This window comes from Salmo salar, chromosome ssa01 (assembly GCF_905237065.1).
Source record: "Salmo salar chromosome ssa01, Ssal_v3.1, whole genome shotgun sequence".
NCBI classification, from domain to species: domain Eukaryota; kingdom Metazoa; phylum Chordata; class Actinopteri; order Salmoniformes; family Salmonidae; genus Salmo; species Salmo salar.
The window spans coordinates 74,050,599-74,074,966 of record NC_059442.1 but is presented as its reverse complement, the minus strand read 5'-3'; the positions used below and the strand labels follow the sequence as shown (position 1 = coordinate 74,074,966).

At 41.0% G+C, this 24,368-nt stretch overlaps 1 protein-coding gene across 1 annotated transcript in view; it reads right to left on the bottom strand.

The window, feature by feature from the left end:
• LOC106608528 (potassium voltage-gated channel subfamily H member 1) overlaps positions 1–24,368 on the bottom strand; it is a 78,320-nt gene that overhangs the window by 31,404 nt on the left and 22,548 nt on the right. The window contains exons 8-11 of the mRNA XM_014206488.2: positions 21,566–21,723; positions 20,198–20,469; positions 8,968–9,167; positions 7,376–7,628 (exon numbers count right to left, since the gene is read on the bottom strand). Of these exons, the coding sequence (XP_014061963.1) occupies positions 7,376–7,628; positions 8,968–9,167; positions 20,198–20,469; positions 21,566–21,723 (883 nt within the window). The remainder of the gene's footprint in view (positions 1–7,375; positions 7,629–8,967; positions 9,168–20,197; positions 20,470–21,565; positions 21,724–24,368) is intronic.

The following is a 24,368-nucleotide window of genomic DNA, read 5'->3' as shown; positions in this document are numbered from 1 at the left end:
CATTTCTGGGATCTTTTATTTCAGCTCATGAAACATGGAACCAACACTTTAGTGCGTATATATTTTTTTGTCCTCCCTCTTAAATGGCATCAATCGCCACTGACAGAGACACTATGTACATTTGTTCTGATCACTGCGTCTGGTTTCTGAGAGGATCCTATTTGTGATTCTATGAAATTGAACTTAAATGGATGAGCATATAAAAAAAGCGCAGACATTCACGACACAATACCTAAATGTAAAGCTGTCCAAGTACTGACCATTTTAAATTAACTACAGTTGAAGTCGGAAGTTTACATAAACTTAGGTTGGAGTCATTAAAACTTGTTTTTCAACCACTCCACAAATTTCTTGTTAACAAACTATAGTTTTGGCAAGTCGGTTTGTGCATAACAAGTAATTTTTCCAACAATTGTTTACAGACAGATTATTTCACTTATAACTCACTGTATCACAATTCCAGTGGGTCAGAAGTTTACATACACTAAGTTGACTGGGCCTTTAAACAGCTTGGAAAATTCCCCAAAATTATGTCATGGCTTTAGAAGCTTCTGATAGGCTAATTGACATAATTTGAGTCAATTGGAGGTGTACCTGTGGATGTATTTCAAGGCCTACCTTCAAACTCAGTGCCTGTTTGCTTGACATCATGGGAAAATCAAAAGAAATCAGCCAAGACCTCAGAAAAAAAAATTGAGACCTGAAGGTACCACATTCATCTGTACAAACAATAGTACGCAAGTATAAACACCATGGGACCACGCAGCCATACCGTAGTCATACCGAAAGGAGACGCGTTCTGTCTCCTAGAGATCGAAAAGTGCAAATCAATCCCAGAACAACAGCAAAGGAACCTTGTGAAGATGCTGGAGGAAACGGGTACAAAAGTATCTATATCCACAGTAAAACGAGTCCTATATCGACATAACCTGAAAGGCCGCTTAGCAAGGAAGAAGACACTGCTCCAAAACCGCCATAAAAAAAACAGACTATGGTTTGCAACTGCACATGGGGACAAAGATCATACTTTTTGGAGAAATGTCCTCAGGTCTGATGAAACAAAAATAGAACTGTTTGGCCATAATGACCATCATTATGTTTGGAGGAAAAAGGGAGAGGCTTGCAAGCCAACGAACATCATCCCAAACGTGAAGCACGGGGGTGGCAGCATCATGTTGTGGGGGTGCTTTGCTGCAGGAGGGACTGGTGCACTTCACAAAATAGATGGCATCGTATGGAAGGAAAATGATGTGGATATATTGAAGCAACATCTCAAGACATCAGTCAGGAAGTTACAGCTTGGTCACAAATGGGTCTTCCAAGTGGACAATGACCCCAAGCATACTTCCAAAGTTGTGGCAAAATGGCTTAAGGACAACAAAGTCAAGGTATTGGAGAGGCCATCACAAAGCCCTGACCTCAATCCCATAGAATATTTGTGGGCAGAACTGAAAAAGTGTGTGTGAGCAAGGAGGCCTACAAACCTGACTCAGTTACACCAGCTCTGTCAGAAGGAATGGGCCAAAATTCAGCCAACTTACTGTGGGAAGCTTGTGGAAGGCTACCTGAAACGTTTAACCCAAGTTAAACAATTTAAAGGCAATGCTACCAAATACTAATTGAGTGTATGTAAACTTCTGACCCACTGGGAATGTGATGAAAGAAATAAAAGCTGAAATGAATAATTCTCTCTACTATTTTTCTGACATTTCACATTCTTAAAATAAAGTGGTGAACTTAGTTGACGTACGACAGGGAACTTTTACTAGGATTAAATGTCAGGAATTGTGAAAAACTGAGAAACACTGCATGTAAACTTCCGACGTCAACTGTATAATATTAACTTTCATATCTTTGTTGAATGATTGAGAGTGAATGGGACAATGTTTGTCGCGGTGACTGCAAAAGATAAGATAACCTTTTATATTACCTAATGTTTTATTCCTACTTAGAACTCATGCAATTGCACAAGACATGCATTCATTTACAAATGCATGTGCACACACAAACACCAGAACTGGGATCAAATGCTATTTCAGGAATTTCAATTACTTTTCAATACATTTTAAAAGAAGTATTCAGATAACCTTTATTTGGAAAAAAAACTAGTAGTTGAATATTGGAATGTATTTTGAAATGCACTCGGAAAGTACTTAAATACATTGACTCAAATACACTCCCATGAATTTAACCCACAATTTGGTTGACTATTTGGGTTTTACAAATAACCATTTAAATACTCAAATAAAAGTACGTGTTTTGGGCTGTGTATTTGAAAAGCCTCAAATACAAAGAAAAAATATTTAAATAACAAATACACTTGTATTTGAACCCAGGTCTGGCACGCACACACGTTTTGTTCTTTTATCCTCATGGGGACAATACAATTAATTTCCATTCAGAATTTAATTTTAGGGTTAGGGAAAATAGGGTTAGTGTTAACCCTAACTCCTAACCCAAAACCTAACCTTAACCCAAACCACTAACCCCTTACCCTAATTGTAACCCTAAACCTAACCCCTAAGCTTAAAATAGCCTTTGTCCTCATTGGGACGTGGGAAATGTCCCCACGAGGAAGAATCTTCGTTTTACTATTCTTGTGCAGACTTTGTGGGATTTTAGGTTTGCACAAGGATAGAAGAACCAACCCCCACACACAAACACATACATTTTAAATACTTTATTTGAATCTACCAATCAAATAAAAAAAGGAATCCAAACATTAAACATCATAAACAGGAAATCACTCCCATCAGTCACTTTGCTAATCACCATACTGGAAAGAAATCCCAAAGAATTGAATTTACTTTCGTAGAAAGACACCGAATTTAGCTCAAGGAAAAACAAATCCTAATGGCATAGGCTGAGGATCTACGGTGAGGGAGTTATTTGTAGCTTGCTGGAGAAACATCAAAGTCAGGATAATTTCCTATTCTACCTACACCTCTCCCCAGAGAAGCTCTGACTAGCACTCATCACAGCACAAAGTAAGAATGTAGCACAGAACAAAACAACATAACACAGTACAGCACAGCATAGAACAGTACAGCACAGTATAGAATAGAATAGAACAGCACAGCACAGTATAGAATAGAACAGTACAGCACAGTATAGAACAGCACAGTATAGTGCAACACAGTATAGTACAGCACAACATAACAGAACAACACAGCTTAACACAGAATACCAACCTGCTATATTTCAGTTTATCTACTCCTTTAGATGGTAAGCTCAGCAATTTAACGTAGGTGCACAAAGTAAACAGCATAGTGGGTTAATTTCCACAACAACTAAGAGCGTTGAAGTGCGAGGCTAAACTTCTCAGCTGTTTTGGTCCCGTACCTACCATGCACTTACAGCGTAAAGCAAACCCGTGCACATGCGCAGAGACTGTGGTGTCTGTGTGAGAGCAAAGTCGTGCATCTCGCTCATCTGCGGTGCTGCTCGTGGCAAAGTAATTTAGCTGAGCCTACCTTTCATCTAACACCAGCACACACACACACATGCAGGCATGCACACCCAGACGCATGCTCACACACACACACTGTGTTTACATCCAGAAAAGCGAGCGGTTTATATCAGTCTCTTCCTAATTGAAACTGACATGTGCCTCAGCATTACGGTACGTTGTTGAAAAGCTGCCAACACCCATCAAATACACAGCCAACATTGAATTACAGCGCGTAAGTGGGTGGGTGTGGGCCCGTCTTCATTCCCCGAGATTAGAAGGTTGGGAGTTTGATCCTCATCCGAGTCATACCAAAGACTATAAAAATGGGACCCAATGCATCACTGCTTGGCACTCAGTTTAAGGAGATAGATTGGGGGTAAAGCCCTGGGATAGACTTGTATCCTGTCCAGGGGGTGTACTTGTACATCAAGCTGCCTCAAACTACAGAAACAGAAGATAGGCTCCAGCTCCTATGAGCCCTTCCAGCTAACACAACTCAAGGCTATTTACACACTTACTTATAGTGGTAGTTTCTGGGTCGGTGGTAGTCACTCCTAACTATGTAAATCAACTAAACAATGGCCTAATTTACACTCAAATTGTAAAACACGTTTGACACATCGGTTGTGATACAACGGATAGTTTTGATGAGTTTGTCAGCATAATCAGATTGGATTGATAAAAAAACAAGGCTTTCATGTCTTACAGCCTGAAAGAAACCAAGGCAGTGACAGAGAGGAAAAAAAGGCACAGCAAGACAGCTACAGTTAGAATGCTGTTCTTCAGATTTGGTTAAATCTTGGAAACTCTTAAACAAACGCTTTCATGTCCTGCAGTTCGTGAAAAACCAAGAGAGAAAGAAGAACGATCACGGTGCTGGTGCAGCAGTGATACTGTAGGCTATAGCAGCTACCATTAGATTAGTGAGAAAGTGATTGACAGCGGTAGCTAGTTCATCACCCAGGGTTCCATTGCCATGAACTAGCCAGGACAAGTATAACAACATAACATGATATCAATCCTCCCAACGAGCCAACCCACCAATTACAGGTCAACAACTGAGAGAAAACAACCACAGCTACAGTGAGGGGAAAAAAGTATTTGATCCCCAGCTGATTTTGTACATTTGCCCACTGACAAAGAAATGATCAGTCTTATAATTTTAATGGCAGGTTTATTTGAACAGTGAGAGACAGAATAATAACAAAGAAATCCAGAAAAACACATGTAAAAAATTTTATAAAATGATTTGCATTTTAATGAGGGAAATAAGTATTTGACCCCTCTACAAAACATGACTTAGTATTTGGTGACAAAACCCTTGTTGGCAATCAGAGGTCAGACGTTTCTTGTAGTTGGCCACCAGGTTTGCACACATCTCAGGAGGGATTTTGTCCCACTCCTCTTTGCAGATCTTCTCCAAGTCATTAAGGTTTCGAGGCTGACGTTTGGCAACTCAAACCTTCAGCTCCCTCCACAGATTTTCTATGGGATTAAGGTCTGGAGACTGGCTAGGCCACTCCAGGACCTTAATGTGCTTCTTCTTGAGCCACTCCTTTGTTGCCTTGGCTGTGTGTTTTGGGTCATTGTCATGCTGGAATACCCATCCACGAACCATTTTCAATGCCCTGGCTGAGGGGAGGAGGTTCTCACCCAAGATTTGACGGTACATGGCCCCGTCCATCGTCCCTTTCATGCGGTGAAGTTGTCCTGTCCCCTTAGCAGAAAACCACCCCCAAAGCATAATGTTTCCACCTCCATGTTTGACGGTGGGGATGGTGTTCTTGGGGTCATAGGCAGCATTCCTCCTCCTCCAAACACGGCGAGTTGAGTTGATGCCAAAGAGCTCCATTTTGGTCTCATCTGACCACAACACTTTCACCTAGTTGTCCTCTGAATCATTCAGATGTTCATTGGCAAACTTCAGACGGGCATGTATATGTGCTTTCTTGAGCAGGGGGACCTTGTGGGCGCTGCAGGATTTCAGTCCTTCACGGCGTAGTGTGTTACCAATTGTTTTCTTCGTGACTATGGTCCCAGCTGCCTTGAGATCATTGACAAGATCCTCCCGTGTAGTTCTGGGCTGATTCCTCACCGTTCTCATGATCATTGCAACTCCACGAGGTGAGATCTTGCATGGAGCCCCAGGCCGAGGGAGATTGACAGTTCTTTTGTGTTTCTTCCATTTGCGAATAATCGCACCAACTGTTGTCACCTTCTCACCAAGCTGCTTGGTGATGGTCTTGTAGCCCATTCCAGCCTTGTGTAGGTCTACAATCTTGTCCCTGACATCCTTGGAGAGCTCTTTGGTCTTGGCCATGGTGGAGAGTTTGGAATCTGATTGATTGATTGCTTCTGTGGACAGGTGTCTTTTATACAGGTAACAAACTGAGATTAGGAGCACTCCCTTTAAGAGTGTGCTCCTAATCTCAGCTCGTTACCTGTATAAAAGACACCTGGGAGCCAGAAATCTTTCTGATTGAGGGGGGGTCAAATACTTATTTCCCTCATTAAAATGCAAATCATTTTATAACATTTTTGACATGCGTTTTTCTGGATTTTTTTGTTGTTATTCTGTCTCTCACTGTTCAAATAAACCTACCATTAAAATGATAGACTGATCATTTCTTTGTCGGTGGGCAAACGTAAAAAATCAGCAGGGGATCAAATACTTTTTTCCCCTCACTGTATGTTACCCAGCAGGCCCAGGGAGGAACATCCATCTTGTGTGTATTGATGTTTTGATGTGTTGCATTTTTACTGTTCAGTTTTTAAAATTATGTTGTTTGTATATTTTCACGGCAATGTTTGCTATTTGCCCAGCACCGTCAATGTTTGTCTATGTAGCAATAACGAATTTCTGATATTTCAGGGCCATGTAAACAGGGTTGGATACATACAACAGTCTGCATATACACACACACACCGTTGAGGCCAACCAAAACCAGGATGCGAGAAAGGACAAAGAATGCATTACTCAGACATACTGTATAACAAGGCGTGATCTACAGACACTCAACATTTAGCTGTGTAGCCTTCACCCTCCAATCCCACATTAACACCTTGTTAATGTCTCAACAGGGACTGTTGTTGGGGTGAAATAAAATAACATGTTATTTGTCACATGCTTCATAAACAACAGGTGTAGACTAACAGTGAAATGTTTACTTACAGGCCCTTCCCAACAATGCAGATAGGGAAAAAATATAAATAATAGAAATATAATAACACAAGGAATAAATCTACAATGAGTAACTATAACCTGGCTATATACACGGGGTACCAGTACCGTGTTGATGTGCAGGGGTACGAGGTAATTGAGGTAGATATGTACACACTGATGATATTCTCAGAGGAATCCCTAGTCTCTGTCCCATAGTGACCTCCCGTCAAGACCTTATCTCTGATGAGAAAAGTCCTGGGGCTCCATTTTCCACTTGCCTCAAAGCAACGTTACGGTAATGTCAAAAACAAGCATTTTGGTAGGTACCTCCAGCGTATTATTATCGCCAAGTTAGCAATTTTCTAATCTACATAGACCTGTTTGCTTTGAGATGGAAGTGCTGGTGTCAATGGAGGCACTGATGAGTCTCTCAGATCTAATATTGAGGCTATTTCTGCTCAATATATCGCTTTTTCCCATTGCAATTTGAGTAGCGGTTTCCATCCACTTGTCAAAAGATTTGCAAGCTAGTTATCCCCTCCAAAAAAATCTAATTTTAATAGCGAGCAGTCCTGTCCTGAGCTAAAGCCAACTAGAGAAATCCAAGCAAAAATGACCACCACGGTACCAATGTGCACCGGCTCAACAGCAACTCGCCCAAAATGGCCACCACCTCATACTGTGCAATGGACAGCCAACTCACCCAAAATGGCTACCATGTAAGCCTACTTCATCATACTTTACAATGAACAAGTACTCACCTAAGATGGCCACCACCTCGTCATCTTGGATGACCTCCAGGGATCCTGACACCACGAAACAGAGGCTGTCCACGCTCTCTCCGGCATGGTAGATGAGGTCACCAGGGGCACAGTGGATAGTCTGGAACTCCATGGCCAGGGCACGCAGGCACCCGTCACTGGCCAACCTGAATGCAGGGTGTTCTTTGAAGACTTTCCTGTTCAGGTGGACGCAGATATCTGCCCTCATGTCCTTAGGACATATCTGCAATACCTGGGAGGGGGAGAGGAGAAGGAGAGAGGGAAAGAGAGCGGGAGAGAGCGAGAGGGTTGAGTTAAATAACCAAATTGTGCCACCTTCCACACTCATTGCCTTTGGTGAACCAGAAATTTCTGACTGGCAGCCATGATAGCATGTTGATACATTACTTTAAAATCCTCTTCTCTCTTGTGACTTTCCCTTCCATCTTTATCTTGAAATATTCTAAAGGGTGTCGCATCATGGCAACCAACCAAAAACAGGCTGTTATTTATAATAATATGATCATCATCATCCAGTTATGGTGCTCATTGGGTAAAAGAACAAGTTAGAGGAGCACTTAGAGAGCATAGAAAATACAACAGTAAATCAATGTTATAATCCTGTTCTGTAAATCAGATTTTTCTGTTTTAAAAACCAGGAAGTATAAGAGTATAGCGCAACCACAATGGTGTCTTAAGGTTAGTGGTATTGGTTACAGTTAGTTGAGTATGTGAGAGCAGATCATACAAAGAATCCCCCAAAGCTGCCGATCAAACCAGCCTCCCTCTACAGGCCTGGCTGGGATGCTCTTGTCGTTATAGCAGCCACAGTTACACTCCTGAGAGGCGAAGGTGAGTCAGTCTGCGATAGCAGAGAATCCTTAAAGGATTTTACCCTCCTTCCCTCATCCATTCTCTCTGCGCTGTGAGAGAAATGTGCCTGGAAACTTGCATAGTGTTGCTTTCTGCTGACACGCATACAGCATTGGAATGGGCCAAAATCAGTACTGAACTACACCTACTTACCCCAGCTATCAGTGTTGAGGCAGCCCCAAAAGACAAACTGCTGTACAGTATTTACAAGATGTTTTACTTATTGGACACATTTCTTACATTTAATTTCTTCACTGGTTTTTCTATATGCTATGCTTAAAATTGGTTTCAAACCATGTCACATCAAATTAACTAATCTGATTATCTCATATTACAACATTACTTAGCTGAAGCAGTTTGGTAATCAGACAACGTTTGTCTGATTAGCAAACAGGATAAAGTCAGTTGTCCTAAACTAACACCAGCTGTCATGACTCTGGATAAGAGTGTCTGCTAAATGATGTAAATATATGATAATCTGTTAATATAGCAGTGCTACAGAGCATTATCCATTAACTCAACACCCTCCCCTACCCCACATCCCACCCCAAGTGGACTGGTCCAGCACCACAAAACACAGAGACACGAGCACCACCACAACACAAATGGGCCAGCTTGCTGAGGAAGCTACCATGCAGGAAAAACAAACAAACAAACCAACACAGGGGGGGGGTAATGAATGTCAAGGTAATGAATGTCTGGCTTACAGTTTGAGATACCTTTTCAGTATCTATGCCCCGGGACATGGACCAGGTGGAGGCGATGTAATCCATGACCCTCTCGCTCAGCCCCTTGGGCACCTGGTAGAGTTTGAGGAAGTCACGGACGCTGTTCAGCATCTCGTGGTAGCGGTTGGTGTTGGCGTACATCTGCTGGAAGATGGTGGTGACGTTACCGAAGATGGTGGCGTAAAGCAGGGCTGGGAAAAGAAAGAAAAGAGAAGAGAAGGAAAGACAAGGGGGCGGATGTTTAGAACATTTAGAGAAGAGTCCATAACCACGGGAAGTAGAGGTGGTGAGGGTGCTGCAGCGGCCCCTGAAAAATTTAATTTTAAAATAATTGAAAAAGTAGTGCACTGAGCCTTTTGTTATGTTATTTTATTTAACTAGGTCAGCACTGGGCCTTTAATAGTCCTGTATTAGCGGATATATCGCAATGGCGAAAAAAACTACTTCACGCGGCTATGGAAGAATCCGAGAAAGTTAGTTTCGCAGAGAAGGATAATATGCATTTAGGAACACAAGTTAACAGACGGGAGACTTCAGGAATTGATCCACTATTACAACATCAATGTGTTGAAATGTGTCAGTACTTGAAATACATACAGTAAGTCAAGTCATCAAAGCTTGTTGATCGGTAAAAGCTGCTCCTATTTGTAATATAACAATAAGAATGCGTCAAATATCCACTAAGGTTCAGAAAGATGTATCCTTAATCTTTGAGGACAAACATAGAAAAGAAGATTCAAGAACCAAAGTGACAAACAAGCAGTGTGTGAGGAAGTGTGTATGTGCCACAGAAAGCAAAAAAGACAGCCTCTCTGGTTGTGTGTGCTTGCGTGTGCGTGTTTAGAGGAAACCGGGCTGAAGAGGAGGTGACAGAGACACAGAGCTCTTCTGACAGTGCCTGTCCATCAGCATCACACACATTGTCTATGTTGCGTGATAAGCCTTTAGGTCATTACTTAGATAAACTACTCAGTAGGTCAAGCTTGAATTTTTTTAACCTTTTGTGTACCAGGAACAGCCAAGTACCTTCTTTGAGGAGCTTTTACTTTTAAACTAAATCAGCTAACTATGAGGTACTAGCGCCAATCTAAGGACCGAAGTTTGAGAAACCTTGAAGTATAGGTTTCCAATCACATTTCTGGAATCAGAGATTCTACATGAATACAGGTCTCCGCTAAAGCACAGCCTTCCAGCCATGACTCATGAAACACAGTGCCCATTATGCACACGGAACAAGATAGATGTGCTTTTTGGGGCCATACAAAACATAATTCCCTTTTTTTGCTAAAAGACACCTAAAGGACTCTCAGACCATGAGAAACAAGATACTCTGGTCTGATGAAACCAAGATCGAACTCTTCGACCTGAATGCCAAGCATCATGTCTGTAGGAAACCTGGCACCATCCCTACGGTGAAGCATGGTGGTGGCAGCATCAAGCTGTGGGGATAGTTTTCAGCTGCAGGGACTGGGAGACTAGTCAGGATCGATGGAAAGGTGAACGGAGCAAAGTAAAGAGAGATCTTTGATGAAAACCTGCTCCACAGTGCTGAGGAAGCAAGACTGGGGGGGAGGTTCACCTTCCAACAGGACAACAACCCTAAACACACAGCCAAGCAGGAGTGGCATCAGGACAAGTCTCTGAATGTCCTGGAGTAGCCCAGCCAGAGCCCGGACTTGAACCTGATCGAACATCTCTGGAGAGACCTGAACATAGCTGTGAAGCAACGCTCCCCATCCAACCTGACAGAGCTTGAGAGGATCTGCAGAGAATGGGAGAAACTCCGCAAATACAGGTGTGCCAAGCTTGTATCGTCATACCCAAGAAGACCCGAGTCTGTAATAGCTGCCAAAGGTGCTTCAACAAAGCTCTGAGTAAAGGGTCTGATTACTTATGTAAATGTAATTTTTCTGTTTTTTATTTTTAATACATTTGCTTTGTCATTTTGGGGTATTGTGTGTAGATTGATGAAGAAAAAAAACTATTTAATACAGTTTAGAATAAGGCTGTGATGTAACAAAATGTGGAAAAAGTGAAGGGGTCAGAATACTTTACGAATGCATTTTATCTACCTCAATTACCTCATAACCCTGCACATTGACACGGTACTGGTACCCCATGTATATAGCCAGGTTATAGTTACTCATTGTAGATTTATTCCTACTATTTTTCTCTCTGCATTGTTGGGAAAAGCTGTAAACAAGCATTTCACTGTTAGTCTAAGCCGCTAAATCTCTATCCTCTGTTCTCATCCTCCTAGATCTATCTGCTGGCTTCGACACCGTGAACCATCAGATCCACCTTCACCCTCTCAGGGCTGGGCATCTCAGGCTCAAACCCTACATTCCAACCCTAACACTCCGTTCTGCCACTTCTGGTCTCTTGGCCCTCTCACCCTACGGGAAGGCAGCTCCCGCTCATCCCAGTCCAAGTTATTCTCTGCCCTGGCACCCCAATGGTGGAGCCAGCTTCCCCCAGAAGCTAGGAGAGCAGAGCCCCTGCCCATCTTCCCAAAACATCTGAAACCCTACCGCTTCAAAGAGTACTTGAAATAATCCCCTCCACCCCCTTCCTTCGTGAACTAACACTCACACTTCATTTTTTGTAGCTTTCCAAAACAAAACTGTTATTGTAAAATGGTGTCCCTACCATTCATTATGAAAATACAAAATTGTCTCACATTGGTGCGATATCCCTTATTGTCATACAAAACTAAGTTTGGAGCTGTTCTTATCGAAAGAGCCCTACAGCAACCTGCAAAATCCTTTCTCTCTTTCCGTTTGCTACAAAAGAGTAATTCTGACAGCAGATTTGAAGCAGGGCTGAATGGGACTTCTCTGCATAAATAAAGGTTACATTTTTCCTGCATGCTGTGTGCTGTCTACAATGCGCATATGTGACAGAATATTATATCATCACGTTGTCACTGCTGCGTTTGAAGATGAAGATCAGATACTACAAAGTCCATCTGACTCCAGTACTCCTCTCTACTGTAGACTAGAGCTCTCTCTATCCTCTCTACTGTAGACTAGAGCTCTCTATATATCCTCTCTACTGTAGACTAGAGCTCTCTCTATCCTCTCTACTGTAGACTAGAGCTCTCTATATATCCTCTCTACTGTAGACTAGAGCTCTCTCTATCCTCTCTACTGTAGACTAGAGCTCTCTCTATCCTCTCTACTGTAGACTAGAGCTCTCTCTCTATCCTCTCTACTGTAGACTAGAGCTCTCTCTCTATCCTCTCTACTGTAGACTAGAGCTCTCTCTATCCTCTCTACTGTAGACTAGAGCTCTCTCTCTATCCTCTCTACTGTAGACTAGAGCTCTCTCTATCCTCTCTACTGTAGACTAGAGCTCTCTCTATCCTCTCTACTGTAGACTAGAGCTCTCTCTCTATCCTCTCTACTGTAGACTAGAGCTCTCTCTCTATCCTCTCTACTGTAGACTAGAGCTCTCTCTCTATCCTCTCTACTGTAGACTAGAGCTCTCTCTATCCTCTCTACTGTAGACTAAAGCTCTCTCTATCCTCTCTACTGTAGACTAGAGCTCTCTCTATCCTCTCTACTGTAGACTAGAGCTCTCTCTATCCTCTCTACTGTAGACTAGAGCTCTCTCTATCCTCTCTACTGTAGACTAGAGCTCTCTCTATCCTCTCTACTGTAGACTAGAGCTCTCTCTATCCTCTCTACTGTAGACTAGAGCTCTCTCTATCCTCTCTACTGTAGACTAGAGCTCTCTCTATCCTCTTTACTGTAGACTAGAGCTCTCTATATATCCTCTCTACTGTAGACTAGAGCTCTCTATCCTCTCTACTGTAGACTAGAGCTCTCTATATATCCTCTCTACTGTAGACTAGAGCTCTCTCTCTATCCTCTCTACTGTAGACTAGAGCTCTCTATATATCCTCTCTACTGTAGACTAGAGCTCTCTCTATCCTCTCTACTGTAGACTAGAGCTCTCTATATATCCTCTCTACTGTAGACTAGAGCTCTCTCTATCCTCTCTACTGTAGACTAGAGCTCTCTATATATCCTCTCTACTGTAGACTAGAGCTCTCTCTATCCTCTCTACTGTAGACTAGAGCTCTCTCTATCCTCTCTACTGTAGACTAGAGCTTTCTATATATCCTCTCTACTGTAGACTAGAGCTCTCTATCCTAACAATTACAATATCAAAATCCCTCTCAATACACAACCTGACCAAAGACATTAGCCTGATATACTGTAACTGCAACCAGTTTTAGACTCTACCCACTGGGTTAGACTCTATAATATCCAGTCAATATCCACATTTAGTTTCATAATCATAAAGCCTGCATAAGTTGCTCTGGATAATTGTCTGCTAAATGAAAAACGTAAATGCAGAGTAAGCCATGTTACTAGGGGTGCTTGGACTGGATGGAAGGTAACACCTGGAGCTTGGCCTGGATGGAAGGTAACACCTGGAGCTTGGCCTGGATGGAAGGTAACACCTGGAGCTTGGCCTGGATGAAAGGTAACACCTGGAGCTTGGCCTATATTAAAGGTAACACCTGGAGCTTGGACTATATTAAAGGTAACACCTGGAGCTTGGACTATATTAAAGGTAACACCTGGAGCTTGGACTGATTGAAGGTAACACCTGGAGCTTGGACTATATTAAAGGTAACACCTGGAGCTTGGACTATATTAAAGGTAACACCTGGAGCTTGGACTATATTAAAGGTAACACCTGGAGCTTGGACTATATTAAAGGTAACACCTGGAGCTTGGACTATATTAAATGTAACACCTGGAGCTTGGACTATATTAAAGGTAACACCTGGAGCTTGGACTATATTAAAGGTAACACCTGGAGCTTGGACTATATTAAAGGAAACACCTGGAGCTTGGACTATATTAAAGGAAACACCTGGAGCTTGGACTATATTAAAGGTAACACCTGGAGCTTGGACTATATTAAAGGTAACACCTGGAGCTTGGACTATATTAAAGGTAACACCTGGAGCTTGGACTATATTAAAGGTAACACCTGGAGCTTGGACTGATTGAAGGTAACACCTGGAGCTTGGACTATATTAAAGGTAACACCTGGAGCTTGGACTATATTAAAAGGTAACAACTGGAGCTTGGGCTATATTAAAGGTAACACCTGGACCTTGGACTATATTAAAGGTAACACCTGGAGCTTGGACTATATTAAAGGTAACAACTGGAGCTTGGGCTATATTAAAGGTAACACCTGGAGCTTGGGCTATATTAAAGGTAACAACTGGAGCTTGGGCTATATTAAAGGTAACACCTGGAGCTTGGACTATATTAAAGGTAACACCTGGAGCTTGGACTATATTAAAGGTAACAACTGGAGCTTGGCCTATATTAAAGGTAACACCTGGAGCTTGGACTATATTAAAGGTAACACCTGGAGCTTGGACTATATTAAAAGGTAACACCTGGAGCTTGGACTATATTAAAGGTAACACCTGGAGCTTGGACTATATTAAAGGTAACACCTGGAGCTTGGACTATATTAAAGGTAACACCTGGAGCTTGGACTATATTAAAGGTAACACCTGGAGCTTGGACTATATTAAAGGTAACACCTGGAGCTTGGACTATATTAAAGGTAACACCTGGAGCTTGGACTATATTAAAGGTAACAACTGGAGCTTGGACTATATTAAAGGTAACACCTGGAGCTTGGACTATATTAAAGGTAACACCTGGAGCTTGGACTATATTAAAAGGTAACAACTGGAGCTTGGACTATATTAAAAGGTAACAACTGGAGCTTGGACTATATTAAAAGGTAACAACTGGAGCTTGGACTATATTAAAGGTAACACCTGGAGCTAGGACTATATTAAAAGGTAACAACTGGAGCTTGGACTATATTAAACGGTAACAACTGGAGCTTGGACTATATTAAAAGGTAACAACTGGAGCTTGGACTATATTAAAAGGTAACAACTGGAGCTTGGACTATATTAAACGGTAACAACTGGAGCTTGGACTATATTAAACGGTAACAACTGGAGCTTGGACTATATTAAAAGGTAACAACTGGAGCTTGGACTATATTAAAGGTAACAACTGGAGCTTGGACTATATTAAAAGGTAACAACTGGAGCTTGGACTATATTAAACGGTAACAACTGGAGCTTGGACTATATTAAAAGGTAACAACTGGAGCTTGGACTGATGGAAGGTAACACCTTGAGCATGTATGGCATGGGATCAAAGGCAGTGAGAAACGAATTAGTACTGCTGGATAAGTGTGTGTATGTTGTCAATGCAATGCTGCTGGCTCGTCAACAGCTATGTCATTGTCCCTCTGGGGATATGTATGCATCAGCAAATCAATATTTCATATGATGTGACAATTATGCAAATGTTCATACTCAGAAACTGCAACCAGCCACAAAAAATTAACATACAGTATACGGTAAACATTAAATATAGCCTACAGAATATACTGTACCCGTACTATGCATTAAACATCCGGTAACACTTTACTGTAGGTGTCCTTATGAATGCATTTATAAAGCCTTTATAACAGCTACATAACACATAACAAAGACAGGACACCTAGAGTAAAGAGTTACCAAACATCCTTTTCCTAGGCATCCTATAGTCCTAATATTCTGAGGTACAGTATACACTGAGCGCACAAAACACAAAACATTATGAACACGTGCTCTTTCCATGACATAGACTGACCAGGTGAATCCAGGTGAAAGCTATGAGCCCTTATTTATGTCACTTGTTAAATCCACTTCAATCAGTGTAGATGAAGGTGACAAGACCGGTTAAGGGGGGGTGGGGGTATCTAGTATTTGGTATACTCAGTATATATGTTAGTACCGCATATCCCTCTTTCACCCGAATCTCTCCACCTACCCATCAGATCTTGGTGTAGCACCACAGCTCTATCGGTGAGAGTGATTTAAATGGAATCCACCAACAGCTGTCTTCCTTTGAAGACAGTTTACAGACAGTTGTCACAAACCCAAAAAGGTCCCAGGCCAACTGTTGCCATGGTGACAAGACAGCTGTATAATCCTCTTGTCACTGATCTGATCTTCGGCTGCTGCCAACACCAATCCACCGCAGATGGTAAAAATAGAATTGTGAGAATAATGGAATAGTCAGTCACGGTTTAAACTGGATGGAATCATACAGTAGTCATTCCACTTGTATCTTCTGTTACTTTTCTCAGCTTCTTTCGATTCAGATCAAAACCTATAGAATAGAATTCTATTTGTGTAAATCTTGTAGTTATCATGGTCAGATTGCATGCCCAGGGGCCTCGACTCCTGGTATCATATCAACACACATAAGACATGGCAAAATGTGTAGAATTGCAGGAAATATGTTTTAAAACTGCAACATTTTCTCTCCTTCCCATGGCAAAATGAGTAGAATTGCAAGAAATTAGCTTTAAAAAAAGCTTTATTTTTTTTATCTCTCTGGCAACAAGAGGGGTGTGAACAGTTTGAAGTCACATGGGTTCCGAGGTAGAGATTTGTTATTACGCAAATAAATTATAATATTCATCCGGACCTTTGCCACCTAGGAAATTTGTGTGAGCTGCCATTCTAAATAGTATCGGAGTACCCCTGCAATACACAACCCTAAATCTTGGAGTGTGTATCAATCATTTCATGTCTACAACCGTTGTACCTCTCACTGGAAACGGATGCAGGAGGTGCAGCAAGTGCATCTGAACCCGCTGTTCTGTAGGTGTTGTAAAGTAGTGAGTGAAACAGGATCCACATCCCAAATGGCACCCTGTTCCCTATGTAGTGCACTACTTTTGACAACGTTCCATAGGGCTCTGGTCAAAAGTAGTGCACTACGTAGGTTATATGGTCTGACCAGCTGAGACAGTGAGTGATTGTAAGGGAGTGCTCGGTTCAATTGATCCTGCAATGCATATAGTGGATATTATCAGAAGAGGAACATCCTACTCAGTGAATTTCATTAATATATATATATATATATATATATATATATATATATATATATATATATCTTTTTTTGTAAGTTATCCTTTTTAGATAAAACTATACTAAATATGTCACCAAATAACTGATTAAAACACCGTTTTTCAATTAAGGTCTACAGTAGCCTCAACAGCACCCTCTAGGGTAGCACCATGGTGTAGCCAGAGGACAGCTATTTTCCATCCTCCTCTAGGTACATTGACTTCATTACAAAACCTAGGAGGCTCAAACAGAGAGGAATGCTATTTATGTTAGCTATCTGGCTAAGGCTATCTAACACTGTAACTCTTCCAAGTCAAGCTTTTGGCTTTATTAATTTATTGCCACCGGTGTAACTGCTAAACTGCTTGCTGTACACTGTACTGTGTGATTGTACACATGGATTTGATTGTGGGTTACTAACGCGTTAGTTCTAGTTTGTTGACTATAACTTTAATATGGTGACAATGATGTAGGCTGTGTAGGGGTTAATGGTTATGATATGAAGGTTTGGCTTAGAGAGGTTTTTGTGCCTGGACACAGACAGCTGTTGTGTTGTGCACTGAAGTCCACAAGTGAAGGGAAATGGTGAGAGGAGGAGAGCGCATAGAGTGAAGGAAATTTATAGAACGAACAAAGTGATGATGCTGTTTGTGGCTGCTATGAAAATGAACTGTGTGTGCTGGTAATTAGAGGTGTACTATTTGTGGGTACTATTTCTTGGCAATTTCTCGCATGGAAGAGCCTTCATTTCTCAGAACAAGAATAGACTGACGAGTTTCAGAAGAAAGGTCTTTGTTTCTGGACATTTTGAGCCTATAATCGAACCCACACGTGCTGATGCTCCAGATACTCAACTAGTTTAAAGAAGGCCAGTTTTATTGCTTCTATAATCAGCACAAGTTTTCAGTTGTGCTAACATAATTGCAAAATAATTTTCTAATGATCAATTAGCCTTTTAAAATTATAAACTTGGATTAGCCAACACAACGTGCCATTGGAACACAGGAGTGATGGTTGCTGATAATGGGCCTCTGTACGCCAATGTAGATATTCCATTTAAAAAAATCAGCCGTTTCCAGCTACAATAGTCATTTACAACATTAACAATGTCTACACTGTAGTTCTGTTCAATTTTATGTTATTTTAATGGACAAAAAAATTTGCTTTTCTCTCAAAAACAAGGATATTTCTAAGTGACCCCAAACTTTTAATGGTAGTGTACATTATAAACTTTAATTCCTAGGCTAGGTTGTGGCAACCTCATGATGGGTATAGGGCAAATTTGAGTATCATGTAGTAGACTACACCTATCGATGTTAGTTTGAGCTGGGTGAATGGAATATGAATGACAGTCATCCAATATGCTGTAATAGAAATAAGGCCATGCTCATAAAAAACATTTGCCCTCCCTAATCTTGAAAGGCACCAACCACCACTGACTGCCTAGTATATTGCCCCATTTTCTCCTGCTGCTGCTACTCCCCCACTGCTACTACCACAACTGAGAGCCAATGAGCCTTATGGTAAAAAATAACGTGTCTGCTCTATATTGCATGCTTCTGTCTGCGTGTGTCTCTGGCTGTCTTTAGATGTAACTTTACTTGAATAGGATGGATGAAATTAAATGGATGGATGGAATACAAAAGGATGGATGAGGTACGATCATTCCCTACATTTTGCCATAACCACTTTGACAGACATGATATTCATGATTATGTGAGTTATTGTAACAACAGCCATTTTGTAGAAGAGATTGAGAGATACAGTAAGGATGAGACAGATGAAAGACAACTTGAATCTCATCAACCCTGAATTAACCTTTCAAACAGCTCATGAGTGGCAGACACATTACTTGCTCTATACAAATTGAAGAGTTTCGTTCCAAAACACTATATCCATCAATTTTTCACATTTGTGTTTTTTCATCCAAAATGATTGGGGAATGGGTACCTTCATGTTTGTGGAAAAATATTGCTATTCTCAGATTTTTTTATTCATAGATTTTAGATTTTTGTGTATTAAAATGGGTTTCGTTGCAAAACGCTATATCCATTGTTTAGCTGGAATGGAATGTTCTTATCCTGTATATTTGAATGTGATATGTTGTTTTCTCACCTAGCTATCTGAAGATGAATGAACTAACTGTAAGTCACTCTAGATAAGATCATCTGTTAAATGACAAAAATTTCAAATGCAAATATTTTACATACAGATTTCATATTACTGTATTGATTCTTTAAAAAAATGATTTTTAAATATTGATGTCACAAATGTATCATTTGTACAGTTCTTTATTAAAAATGTAGTTATGTAACATTTTGCTGTGTAAAACCTATAGTACAACTTCATTCTCTGAGAGTGAGGCGGATACATAGCGTTTTGCAACAAAACATGATTATTTTTCTCTCTGAAATGAAACCATCAAGTGATAGATTTCAAACAAATACATGTATATCGTTCAAGAAGCTCATGCCATGATTAGATGGGAAAAAACACACCCATCTCTTTCAAAAGTTATAAAAAAAATATATAAAAATTTACCAAAATGTCTGAAAATGGATATATAGCACTTTGGAATGAAACTCTTCAAATGCTCATGCCTTTGTGATGCAAATATAATGACGTGAAATTGTTAGAGCATGGTTTTGAAGACGATAGAGGGTTTGATGTGCTCCCTGTTTCCTGTCTGGATAGAGTGCAGGGTCATCGATGCAGACAGTTTAAGGGGCTATGAGCTGATGGGATGGTCTAATCAATTCATATTACCAAAGCAGCGCTACTCCAGTGTTTCACTTATCTATAACCAATGAATTCAATTCTAACAACAACATTCCATCATGAGACATGAGAGGGGCTAATTAATTAATTAATTCATAATGCTACCCCATGGGGAAAATGCCAATAAGGCCACAGAGGGCACTTAAATCAGTGTTTCCTAAACCCCTCCTCGAGTACCCACAGCCAGTCCACATATTTTATCAAATAACATTTTATTTGTCACATGCGCTGAATACAACAGGAATACAACCTTACCGTGAAATGCTTATTTACAAGCCCTTAACCAACAATGCAGTTCAATGTATTCCAGAACTAGCACAGCTGTTTCACACCTAATCATCAAACCCCTCATTACCTAGATCAACTGTGCTAGTTCTGGAATGCATCAAATGTGGACTGGCTGGGGGTACTCCAGGAGAGGATTGGGAAACACCACCTTAGATCATGACAGAAAAACATGGAGTCCCATATACTTACATCCAATCATCATCATGGCGACAGCGAAGATCTTCTCTCCGTCGGTGGTGGGGGCAATGTTTCCGAACCCTATACTGGTCAGAGAGGTCATGGTGAAGTATAGAGATGTGATGTAGACCGAGTCTTTGTTGGGGCCGCCCTCCCACTTCCCTGTGCCGCTGGCGTTGAAGCGGTATGGCGAGCCCGCTGTCTCCCCCAGCATGTACAGCCAGCTGTCTGTCCGCAGGATGCCCGTCTCCTCGTCTATCACCTCATAGTCACCGATGCTGTACCTGTTATAGTTAGTCAAGATTAAAAGATATTCAGCAACACTTGGTAGGAAAATGGAGGTCTGCTACAAAATTGCATCCTTTATTGTTAAAGCCCAGTTCGACAAGAACCAAAACCAGGTAGGTGCTGTACCTGTTAGGTTGAGATGAGAAAGAGTTCATGTTCAGGTTTAGGTTTAGGGGTAAGGGAAAGTACAGCGTTAGGGTTGCCTCTACAACACAGGTTAGAGGTTTGTTGACTTTGCTTAAGGGAGTAAGACAAAAGTTACAAAACAATGAATGACAATGCAGGTGAGAAACAGAAACATACTTCTCCTTCATGACACTGTCAGCACTACAGAGCATGACCGTTTTTAAAGGCAGTGTTTCTCAATCCGTTACTCAGTAACTCCCCAGTCATTTCACTTAGCATTTTTGTTGTAATCCACCACTAGCAAGTTGTAAACTAATCCACAACTAATCTTGTTGATGAATTAAATCAGGTGTAGTAGAAAAAAAGCATGCCACAGTTGGGGATCAGAGAGGAACGGATTGAGAAACACTGAAGGAATATGCAATTAACAAATACAGTAGCCAGATTGTTTTGGCCACTGTGATAACATATTAATAATAGGATAACAGTTTATTTGCATGTTACCAACATAATGACTTCATATCACATTATTAACTCCTATAACAGGTTTTGCCAACTCTCTCCTCGGGGACCAGCAGACGGTTAACATCTTTGTTGTCTAATCGTCAAGCTCTTGACTAGTTAAATCAGGTGTGCCAGTTCCCGGATAAGAGAGTTGGGAAGTACTGTCATAACACATTAAAGGTAGATTCAGCGATATGACGAAGATGCATAAAGTTAACAGCATAGTTAGTCAATTTCCGCAACAACTAAGAGTGTTGAAGCACAAGGCTAAACTTCTCTGCTATTTTGGTCCCGTACCTACCACGTTGTAGCAGCGTGAGGTAAACCCCTGCACATGCGCAGATACTTTGTGTGACTGTGTGAGAGCTGTGCTATCGCAATAGCTGCGGTGCTGCTCGTGTCAACGTCATTTCACTGAGTCTGCCTTTAATATACAGTAAATCAGTCTTAACAGAACAGTACCAGATGCAGGCCAACCAGTGGGCAGCCAGGCCGAAGACACACACCAACAGGACGAGGACGGCGGCTCCATACTCAATGTAGTGGTCCAGTTTACGGGCTACTCTGCCCAAGCGCAGCAACCGGACAACCTTTAGAGAACTGAACAGACTGCTGATCCCCTGAGAGAGAGAGAGAGAGAGAGAGAGAGAGAGGTTGACAATGTTTACGTTCTATGGAAACTGAAGGGTGGACCTGTAGCTTAAGAGCCATTACTCAAAGTATGAACAAACATAGAACTGCATTCTCGTGAGACTGAAACAATATACCTCAGCATGTTGACAAAATGTATGTGTCGGTATGCATGTACTATTCTTTTAAACAGGATAGTCCACTCTAACATTTGTCCCTGTTTCCCAGGGAGTCCTTGGATATTGAATGTGTGTGCTGGCATCAAGAAGTCTTTCCTAGACGTTAATAATATTGATAGGATGTTATGACTATAAAATGAGGGTGTACTCAAGCAGCTGTGATACAAGCCATAGACTTGCACCCAGTCGATATAACACTGAACTTGTAGCATTAATTTACTGTAAGACAACTAGCTAAGGTCTTTATTCATTAATTCAATCAAAACACCATTGCCAAGTTTCAGGGGTAAATTTGAAGGAAAGAAAAACTTCATTTGGAGTCATATACTCAACACAAGAAAATATGATGTAACACGTTAGAGATGTGACAGAAATCAACATGTATTCCATTCAACTCACCATCTGTGATTTCTATCTGAATCATGAACAGAGTACAGAAAAAAACCTGCATTTGCAAAAACAGGGTGATACATCACACAACATGTATTTATATGAAAGACCATATTGTTTATGTAAATGTATGCAAATCAATTTGAGTGGAGCGTGTGTGTGTGTGTGTGTGTGTGTGTGTGTGTAAGTTTGAACTTATCCTGGATGATACAGCACATACTGTAGACTATCAATTGCAAATGTGTAAATAATGTTTTATCATATCATTATAATCATATTTTGACCCAAACCAACTCAATCAAAGTGGGTTTTATAACGAAAGGCCTACTTGAGTGACAGCTCGACGGTTCCAGTTCTTCACGTTCCACAAATAAACACAGGCAGAGGAGGGGGAGGGACCATGCAAACAGAACAAAACAGGGGGATGAGGAAGAAAATAAAGAAAGACGTGAGCATGATCAAGCAGAAGAAAAGTAGACATATAAGAAGATAAAACCATGATGACTTCAAACATTCATGCAAATTAATAGGTAAATCATATTCATGTGAAAAGGATAATGTGATGGGAAAAAAAAGACAACAGTTAAAAGACACCAAACCAAATCTCCTCACAGACTTTTTTGAATGACTACTGGGGTTTATTAAGCATGGTGGAATGTTCAGAGCGTTGCAGATTCAGTACATGTGGGCCACACTGGATCAGTGTATCAGTTAGACCATTGTTTGCGGCAAACATGTTGCTTAGTAACAATTTCAGTTGAAAGATTTGAATGAACATTCCAAAATGTTACAGTGAAGCGGCAAATACGTACCTCCTTTTTGTAATTATTACTGTGGCGTTTTAGCTATAAACTGAAAAAACCTTTGCTATTCCTACTACATGTAGAAAAAGCCTACATGGCCACTTGAATATTTGTACTGACAGTTTAGACCTGAAACAGACATTTCCATTCGTCGCACACTACCTCAGACTGTTAGCTAGCGTTAGCAAATGTTCACGGCTAACACAAAACAAAGGAAATGTGTTAGCTAACTTCTGCTACTATTTACCTTACTGAATGCATATCAGGATAACTACAAGTAGCTGTCCCCACTTCAGAGGAAACATAACTTAGTAACACTATACTTATTGCCTGCCGGTATAATGCAGAGTACTTTATAATGTTATAATAACTCGTATGGCTTAATGAAAACTTCACATATATTTTATCAAGCCTATACAGATGCTTCACAAATCCTTTACCAAGCCTATACAGATTCTTCACAAATCGTTCATAAGCAAATGTACAACCAAAAGTACAAACATGGCTTGATGATCAATTTCAAATAAATGACATGAATTCCCAGTCATACAGAAACGAAAATGTTGTTTTCACTGTCCATAGCAGCTGGCTGGACAGAACCTAGTCAGGCTAACAGAAAATGTCCTGGTGTCTGTCAGCTGTCAGCATTAACCAAGCGCTGAGAAGCTGAAAGACTAGAGGCTGACAAAGTGCTGTACCTGCAGATACAACAGACTTGGTGCCGCTCACAGCTTTCTTAGGATCAGCTTGTTAAGTACCACTGCAGCACTTTACACCACTGACACAGCCACGGCCTTCATCAACTAACAACTCACTAAATGGATGCGTTTGAGCGACACATCAGGACACTAAACTCTCCAGTTTGGTTTGCCTAAATGACAGCTAACAGCAGCAACAAGCTCTAGCCCTATAGGGCCTATAGTGTTCATGTGCATGCACGTGTGTGTGAAGGGTGTGCACATTGTGCAGTGCATGCTAATAATGAAGGTGACCTGAGTAATCTATAGGACTAGAATTGTAACGTTATCCATCTCAATCCGTTTAATGACCCTTGACCCCTCCATGGTACAGTGACCCAGAGATGCACTAAACGTTATAATTCACCAAATAAAATGGTGCTTAAATAGCATTTAAGTGCCTTTACCCTCTATTACAACCCGTGCTTTCACATATCCAAATCCGTTAGGGCCGTATTCACTAAGCGTCTCAGAATAAGAATATTTAATCAATTTCAAAGTCTGATGTGTTTCATTCGATGTTACT